The 9,486-nt window shown below is 38.0% G+C and overlaps 2 protein-coding genes and 1 long non-coding RNA gene across 3 annotated transcripts in view; 1 reads left to right on the top strand and 2 right to left on the bottom strand.

The window, feature by feature from the left end:
* LOC141400236 (WD repeat-containing protein 3) overlaps window positions 1-9,486 on the bottom strand; it is a 143,248-nt gene that overhangs the window by 81,865 nt on the left and 51,897 nt on the right. The window lies entirely within an intron of this gene.
* LOC141400083 (uncharacterized) lies at window positions 26-4,138 on the top strand. The gene is made up of 2 exons (XM_073979504.1): window positions 26-290; window positions 365-4,138. The coding sequence occupies exon 2, from the start codon at window positions 2,723-2,725 to the stop codon at window positions 4,136-4,138; it is 1,416 nt and encodes a 471-aa protein (XP_073835605.1). The 5' UTR covers window positions 26-290; window positions 365-2,722.
* On the bottom strand, window positions 2,870-8,316 carry LOC141400125 (uncharacterized). Its single transcript, XR_012412085.1, has 3 exons — window positions 8,177-8,316; window positions 3,073-8,114; window positions 2,870-3,007 (listed from the first exon to the last, which is right to left on the bottom strand). It is a non-coding gene; the product is annotated as an uncharacterized lncRNA (long non-coding RNA).

The following is a 9,486-nucleotide window of genomic DNA, read 5'->3' as shown; positions in this document are numbered from 1 at the left end:
CATATTTATGGAAGATGTGGAAAGAAAGAGAAAACATTTAAAATTTACACCAACATAAAATGCATTATGGGAATAATAATGCGTTTGGAAAATTCTCATATAAAATGATAGGCAGCATGGGAAAAAGTTCATAATTGTGTGAACGATTCAAAGTGCAAACGTATAAGTTATGTGTTGTTGGTTATAATTTTTAAAACTCAGACCATAAATAAGGTTATAAATTCAAACTTATTGGCTATACACGTTGACAATCAAATTTACTTCAAGTAAACTGATAAAATAAGTTTAAAGTGAGTGTAAATCTTGCCGAAATATCAGTGTTTAAGACCAAATGGCTTATAATATTCTTAATTTCACTTCTTAGGCTGTTTGGTATACGAATTATGCCCATACGTCTAGCTGCCGAAGGCACAAAGCTGTGATTGTTAGCCTGACGTAAGCAACATTTGAATCATATATGCGTAATTACCAACAACAATTGTCCCAAAATAGAGGCAGGCTTGCGGGGTTAAGCTTTATAAACGCTAAAAACCATCAAAAGCAGTTTAAATTCGTATTAAACCCAACATTATTTTAAAAGCTGTTACCTTACGCTCCAGCGGGATACGCTCAGCAGCTAAAAGCGTGTGGGATAGAATTGAAGATTACGTAACACCCTGTTAGTGTGAGCAGTACATGTTCTAAAAGTCAGCTGCTGAAAAGGTGCAACTCTAGTGGAGAGTCATCATATGGTCGAAACACTCTATGGTAGTATTCCGGTTTTCTTCTGGGGACAGCTGAACTGGTATATGAGAGTGGTTCGGGAACACAATTTGTATGCCACTAAGCAGCTAGGTGTTATAAAAATCGAACAAATTTATGAACTGAAAAGTAAGTGAAGCCGGCCGTTAGGCGCATAAAGAAATTAACCAATCTTAGATCGTATTTTGTCAAATTTAATTTTTTTTGCCAACATTAACATTTTCGTGATTTTTATATTTTTTTGAGACGACTAAAACTTGATTTAATTTCATTTAATGATTTAATATTAACTTTATATATTCATTTTATTATATTTATCATTTTTTTTTTTTTGATCTTTTGTTCAATAATATATACATATTTGTAAGGGACTAAGGGTACAAGAGTGATAGGGGTCATTTTTATTTGGTTTATTTGGAGACGGTAATGGTCTCTATGTTATCAGTACCACTTAATTGAGCTCGATTAGGTAGGGGTCTTAGCGTAAAAGTAATTCCGGTCAAAATTCATGACCACCAATAAGCAACCCCGTTGCTAAAGTATCGTAAGTCCTATTTTGTTCAAATCTTTTGATACCTAAGTTTATAAAAATACATGTTTCATGTTTAAGGTCATTTCGACTTTATTTGTTTTAACTTTTATTATATATTTTTTTGTTTTATAAATAAATATGTGACTATATTATAAGGTTTAATAATGAATATGGAGTGATTTGAATTATTGGAATGGGTTTGGTCATGTGAGGGGGGTGTTTAGTTGCAGGAGGTTTGTGGGGTCCATTTAAAATTGCTAAGGAGGCTATGGACCATGGTTGGGCGGGCCGAGTGGGGGTTCTATACATCAAGGAGCCTCAGTGTATTCGACGAATGTCCTCCGTGTTGTGTTTGTGTTAATATCGTTTAAATGTTTGTTAGTTTTTTGTTCAGTATATTTTATGATGTTAGACCCGATGAGAGTTTGGCGGTTGAGAACCTCCCTGAGAGCCTATAGAGCAGCCGGAAGGCCAAACTAGATGGATATGTGCGGTCATAACAGAAATGGCGCCCAAACTAAAAAAATTACGTCCTATATCATGTTTTTGATCATTGGGGGTAAGAAAAGATAAAGTGTAGTAACAGCGAAACACTTAACAATAGTTTCCTTTTAGATTAAATAGCCCCAGAATCTAGTTTAAGTCTTATATGCCTAACTGGCATTGCAGCCAGATCTATAAATCTAAATAGGTTCTGTTTAAATGTGCAATGATAGTTTTAGGTATATTGATAAGGCTAGGTTTAGTTGAAAGGGTCATAATGCAATCTCTAGTTGTATGTGTGTAACTATGAATGTTTGTAATAGACCTGTGTTCGTTTTTTTGTTTTTTTTTTTTTTTTGTGTTTTAATTAGCTAGCATAAATATATCTCATTGAAAGATGTTTGTCAGGCATAATGTTGGTAGCCGTTTCGGGAAAAGTTTTACGAAAGTCAGTGTATCAATAGCCAAAGACCATTAGATCTTCACAGTCATTAAAGGTAGAAAAGTGTATGCTATGGTAGCAAATTTCTTTTTTTGAGGTATTTATACTATGTGGGTAAACTGTTAGCTAGGACATTCGGAGGATTTTATCACTCATACAGATAACTATATAACTGATATAAAGGGTATACAAAGTATGCGATTTTGGAACGATAGTTGTTCTAGAATGGCTTGGATAGATGATGATATACTCCTAACACATTTCCCTCACAAAATGACCATAAACCTTCCATGAATAGATAATATTGACAAAGAAACATAATTTTACAAAAATTTGGCAAGAAACAGCATATAATTATAAAAATTTGATAACATACTTAATCTACAACAATATAGCGTATTAGTGATTTAACAACGACTAAAAAAATAATAAAAAAGTATAATTTAATTGGGTTTTCAGACATAGTAGTGTCGAAGTCCATACGTCGAAATAGGGCATCTATATAAAGACTGATTTTCTGGGGAATGACTACCAGGTCAGGAATAGCGTATAAAAGAAATTGGCCACTACATTTTGATACGAATCCAGAGCAGCATAAAATAAAACCTAAGAAGAAGAAGATGAATGAGTTAAGTAGTGAACCGGTGGAGAATAGTGGACAATTTATAGACTTATCTGCTACAATTATAAACCGTCCTGGTCAGGGAAACATGGCTAACCAACCTCATGCGGCTTCCACTGGAGCTGAAAATGAAGGTGACAATTTCTTGACCCCAGGAACAAGACGAAATCAGCCAAGAGATGTGGACCTAGAAGAAAGAATGAAAAACATTGTTAGTAGTGAAGTCAATGATATAAGGAAAACATTAGATACCTTAATCAAAACCGTTCAAAACTTAGCTGTGAACACGGCAAGTAAAGTTGTCAGTTTTGAGGATCGTTCTAAGGACGTAGATGTCCCTCAACCTGAACATCCTGCGGTATCCAATCAAAGGCTAGACAGGGACCCACTAACATCAGGAACACCGTCATCTAGTGGAGGTTATGTTCCACCTTCCTTCCGAATGGAACCATTGCGCATTAGAGTCGATAAGTTCGGCATAAATTTTGATGGAAATCCTCTGAAATTAACTGTGGAGGAATTCATATTTCGCCTGGAATGTCTTCAGGAACAATATGACATCCCCTGGGACGAAATTTTAAGAGATTTCCGATTGCTTATTTCTGGACCCGTTCTCGAGTGGTTTTGGCAAGCCCAAAAGATGCGTAAGTTTACGCTGTGGATCCGACTAAAAGACGCACTTTTGTCACAATATCGGACCACGAAGTCGCCGTGGGAAGCCATGAGAGATCTGGTAGAAAGGAAGCAGATGGCGAATGAAACAATAGACGCCTACTTCCATGTAATGGGGAAACTTCGTTCCCGTTTACATCATCCGATTACTGATGAAGATATGATAAAAATAATAAAAAGTAATGTCAGGGAAAACATAAAAATGGTTATTTACCCCATGAGTATTGCCACTGTTGAATTATTGAGAGTGGAATGTAAGGATGCGGAAAAGAATTTTCCCAGAAAGGATCCTAGGCCTATGACACACAATCCACGACCATCGAGACCAGTCAACGAAGTCACCTATGAAGGCTATGAGGACTACGACTACGACGTTGGGGATGAATCAGACCCACAAGTAGATTTGGCAAATTATATATCGGCCATGCGCGTAAACCTGCAGTCCAATAAAGCCATATGTTGGAATTGTCATGTACCGGGACATGTTTTTATAGATTGCCCATCCACTGAAAGAACCGTATTTTGCTATAAATGCGGCAAGCCAAAGGTGATAACGCCTACATGTCCCAATTGTCAATCGGGAAACCGCCGGAGGGGCGTGGAAGCTTCGGGGGAGACACGTCCGGCAGAGAACCCCACGAAATAATCAACAACTTTATGTTTTCATCTGAAAAGAAAGATGAAAATTATAAAAATGGCCTTAAAGCAGACAATTACTGGAAGAAAATGAGACATTATATATCATTAGAAGATAGACAACGAAATTATGACAGTGTTAGGCAAAGAATATTTGGCCAGGACGATAAGGATAGTAATATGCCGAATCGAATCCTGAAAATACGTAAAAAAGTCACTGAGAAAAGGAAGATTAAAAGGGCTATAGTCGAGACCATTACCCGGGCCGAGGTTCTAAGCAAAGATCCCAGACCATATGCTGAAATCTGTGTTGAAGGAAAGAAGATTAAAGGACTGTTAGACACAGGAGCGTCTGTAAGCCTACTTGGAAAAGGTTGTAGAGAGTTTCTTGAAGAACTCTCTATAGAAATAAGTCCTATCTTCAACAACATAACAACGGCCAGCGGGCAAAAACACCGTATTATCGGGAAAATCGTGGTAGAAGTGGAGTTTAGAGCCGCGAAAAATAAGATGGAACTATACCTTTGTCCTGATTTGGAACAGAATCTGTACTTAGGTATAGATTTCTGGCAAAAGTTTAATCTCGCTCCCGATATATTAGGGGTGGATGAAATTAATATGGAAAGGGTGCTAGATGAGTACAAAGATACGGGGATGGAACATCGATTAAAGCCACACATACTCACAAAAGAACAACAAGCTAAGTTAAATGAAGCAATAAGAGAATTTGATACTTTCGAAGAGAAAGGGTTAGGTCAAACAAAGTTAGAGAAACATGTGATCAAGCTTGTAGAAGGGGCAGAACCATTTAAAGATAGGCATTACCCGATGTCTCCTGCTGTACAGCAGATCACATACGAAGAGATAGACAAAATGCTGAGATTAAATGTCATCGAGGAGAGCGAAAGCCCGTGGTGTAACCGAACCACTGTGGTGAGGAAACCCGGGAAAAATAGGTTCTGCCTCGATGCAAGAAAATTGAATAAGATCACAGAGAAAGACGCATACCCTTTACAAAATATAGACGGTATTTTAAGTCGTATAGATGAGACATACTACATCAGTAGTGTTGATCTCAAATTTGCCTTTTGGCAAATTGAGCTCGACAATGAAAGTAAGAAATACACAGCCTTCACCGTGCCCGGACGACCTTTATACCAATTTCGAGTGATGCCCTTCGGGCTATGCAATGCGGCTCAGCGTTTATGCCGCTTAATGGATAAGGTCGTCCCGAGTAAGTTGAAGGAAAATGTGTTCGTCTATCTTGACGACTTATTGGTAATATCAAGTGATTTTGACCATCACATTCAATTGTTAAAGGAAGTAGCTCGATGTCTTAAAAACGCCAATTTAACTATTGGTCTTAAAAAATCACATTTTTGTTTCAGAGAACTCAAATATTTGGGTTTTATAATTGGGGATGGGATGTTGAAAACTGACCCGGAGAAGGTAGAAGCCATCCGGAAGATAGCCATACCGAAAAATGCGAGGGAAGTGAGAAGTTTTTTAGGCACAGCGGGGTGGTATCGCCGCTTTATAAAGGATTTCGCCACCATATCTGCCCCTTTGACTGACACCCTAAAGATATCAAAAAAATTCACAATGACTAAAGAAGCCATAGAGGCATTTGAACGTCTGAAGACTTCCTTAACCAAGGCCCCGGTGTTACGTCACGCAGATTTTAACCGGCGATTCTTTATACAGTGCGATGCCTCAGATTACGGTATCGGAGCGGTGTTATTTCAACTAAACGACCAGGGAGACGAGCACCCAATTGCCTTTTATTCACAAAAATTGAATTCGAGCCAAAAAAATTACAGTGTGACTGAGAAAGAATGTCTGGCGGCTGTTATGGCAGTAAAAAAGTTCCGACCATACGTGGAACTCATGGACTTTACTGTCATAACAGACCATGCCAGTCTTCAATGGCTCATGAATTTAAAGGATTTGAGTGGTCGTCTCGCCAGGTGGTCGTTGCAGTTGCAGGCATATCGCTTCGATATCGTACATCGCAAGGGGAAGGATAACGTTGTAGCAGACACTTTGTCGCGACTTCCCACAATCGAAGAGTTGGATATGGGCCAGATATTTGATATACAAAATGATGATTTCTATACCGAAGAGTACCAAGACCTCAAAAAGACTATCGAAGCTAATAAAGATAACCTTCCTGATCTTAAAATTAAAGACAATTTGGTCTTTAAACGTCTGCGGCAAGAAAATTGCGAGTTTTTGGGGGAATACGAATGGCGATTATGGGTTCCAGAACATTTGACCCATAACCTGATTAAAAAGGCTCATGATTCTCCCATGTCAGCTCATGGAGGCATGAAAAAGACATTAAATAGGTTAAGGCAACAATATTACTGGCCGAATATGACGTCGCAAGTAAGACAGTATGTCGGGAACTGTACGACATGCAAGGAAACAAAAAGCGTAAATTATTGCACTCAGACCACAATAGGCGATGAAGTTAAAACTGATAGGCCATTTCAAAAGATTTATATAGACTTTTTGGGGAAATACCCCCGGTCAAAAAGCGGAAACGCCTATATATTCATTGTAATGGACCATTTTTCAAAATTTGTATGCCTAAAGGCAATGAGAGATGCCACAGCCAGTAACGTTGTTCAGTTTTTAGTTGAAGAAATCTTCCGAAAGTTTGGTGTACCCGAAACTGTCCACAGTGACAACGGGGCCCAATTCAACTCAAAGCAATTTAAAGATATGGTTAATGTTTATCAAATTAACCATCTTCAAACGGCTCCATATTCGCCACAATCGAACGCCTCAGAACGGGTTAATCAATCCGTTCTGGCGGCTATTAGAGCGTACTTAGAGACCGACCATAGGGATTGGGATCTCTATTTGTCAGAAATTGAGAGCGCCCTCCGAACATCTGTGCATGCTGCGACAGGAGTATCGCCGTTTTTTGCACTGTTCGGCTATCATATGTTTACTAAAGGCGCGGATTATAAACTGGCAAGTAAATTAAAATCCCTTACGGAACACGAAATTCTACATTTGGAAAGAAATGACCGTTTGACGCTCATACGAGATAAAATTAAACAAAATATGCACAAAGCATATGAAGCTAGTGCCCAAAGATATAACCGTAGAGCAACAGCGGTAAGATTTGTACCCGGTCAGGAAGTTTACCGCCGTAATTACCACCTCAGCGACTTCCAAAAGAATTTTAACGCAAAATTTGCGAGAAAATTTAGAAAATGTAGAATTGTGAAGGCCATCGGAAACAATATGTATGAGCTGGAGGACCTTCAGGGTAGGCCCTTAGGTGTGGCCCATGCGAAGGACCTTAAAATGTGATGACGTCATTGTTAAATGCTCTTTGGCAATGGTACTGTATAATAATATACACTAAAGTGCAATATAGGATAAGGTCTGTTTAACGTGGCTGTCCTATATTTAGTTAGTATAACAATAATAAACAAAATGTACATTTAACTTACCACCAAATCAGTGCTAATGTTATTCAGTGCAGCCCTTGCCAATAAAATAACACTTCCAAAGCGTTTCCGGAGTCACACGTTCGGGGCAGACACCTCCAGAAAACCTGAAAAAGGTTTCCAAAAAGTAATAGTTCTTTGAATTAATCTCAAGGCTTAAATACTTCCCTAAATATGAAGCTTATGCCCGGCTAACGATCAGGGTGTGGGAGTTCCCCACGTTGGGAATAGTTCAAATAACCACACACTCTTAAAGTATAGACAAAAAGTCCATAGAATTCTCCGCACACCGTATATCCCCGCGCCGGCTTGGTATATCCGGAGTTTTGTTGCGGAGGTTTGCGAACACCGTCACACAAATCCTCAACACAAAAATCTGTCACGCATTTGCACCAAACCCTTTGCATGTTTTCCAGACGTCGAAGATTTAAATATTAAACATAGCGCTTCTATGGGTTGGCATTGGCATATTCTTAGCCAAAACAATAACCAATATGCATGCCGATATAGTCCGATCGTCTGAAAAGAAAGATTTGTTTAAATACAAAGTTTGTTTTCTATGTTGTTCGCCTTTAACTTACCAACAAATATCCATTGTGAATGGTCATTTGGCTGCAAAATAATATCCCAGCAAAAAGTTTGCATCCACGGAAGCAGTTAAATCACTGGTGCAAGTGTCACGAAGTGCTTCTTTTTCTATGAATTCCTCAGTGAATTTTACAAGGGAGCGCGCAGAAAGGAAGCACTCCATTTTGCTTCCGCAGCACGCAGTTAGGAAGCAATCCATTTTGCTTCCGCAGCACGCAGCTAGGAAGCACTCCATTTTTACAATTTTTACCACTTTTACGAGTTTTGCGTTCCCGTACACAAAATTTGTATGAAAATCGTTTACGACTTTTACCACTTTGTAAAGTACGGGAACAGGCCATTAATAAGACATTTTAATTTTATTCTTATAGGCCGTTTATATATAACAAGGTTAACCCAGTGGGTCTGGGTTTCAAATGTCATTTCCATTGTATATACTTCAAACAAATCCTCATAAAGAAGGTTAACCCTGCAAAAAAACTATAATATAAACGCCGTATTACTTTAATTTCATTTGTTGAATGAAAATTGAATTTTTTATCGTTTATACATAAACGTGCTTGTTGGATGTAATCCAAATGTGAGGAAAAGGATTGCCTTTTTCATTAGTCCACTGGAAGCGCATCCATGCATGTAATGAAATCCTCACTCCAACTTGCACCACTTCCATTTTTTTTTGCTGGGTATTTTCATTTATTATTCCACATATCAGTGTGGGGGTGGCAGATGGTGTAGTTTTCTACCATGAATCCATTGATGGTGCGGCTTACCATGATTTGGAGGGTCTGAATGGCAATTATATACATTTATTTTGAGTTATTAAAACAATAAAATTCCTCACAGCAGGAATAGACTTAAATGTGTCTGTCTTTATTTACATTTGGTCAGCTGTCATAGAACAGTTGTCAAAGCAATGTATGTCAGTAACCACCCGTACTAAAAAGTACTACCTCTAGCGACAAACGTTCCATCCCTGAATGTCGACGTATGGGAGAGAGGCTTTACGCCATGTTTGAAATATAAAAAAGTGCATATTTATGGAAGATGTGGAAAGAAAGAGAAAACATTTAAAATTTACACCAACATAAAATGCATTATGGGAATAATAATGCGTTTGGAAAATTCTCATATAAAATGATAGGCAGCATGGGAAAAAGTTCATAATTGTGTGAACGATTCAAAGTGCAAACGTATAAGTTATGTGTTGTTGGTTATAATTTTTAAAACTCAGACCATAAATAAGGTTATAAATTCAAACTTATTGGCTATACACGTTGACAATCAAATTTACTTCAAGTAAACT

Source organism: Musca autumnalis, unplaced genomic scaffold (assembly GCF_047663935.1).
Source record: "Musca autumnalis isolate F117 unplaced genomic scaffold, ASM4766393v1 scaffold_1, whole genome shotgun sequence".
NCBI classification, from domain to species: domain Eukaryota; kingdom Metazoa; phylum Arthropoda; class Insecta; order Diptera; family Muscidae; genus Musca; species Musca autumnalis.
Note: the sequence above shows the minus strand (reverse complement) of the source record. Positions and strands in the feature narration are given on the sequence as shown.

What these genes read in the sequence shown, in the direction of transcription:
- LOC141400083 (XM_073979504.1), top strand. Translation starts at nt 2,723, where the DNA reads ATGACTACCAGGTCAGGAATAGCGTATAAAAGAAATTGGCCACTACAT.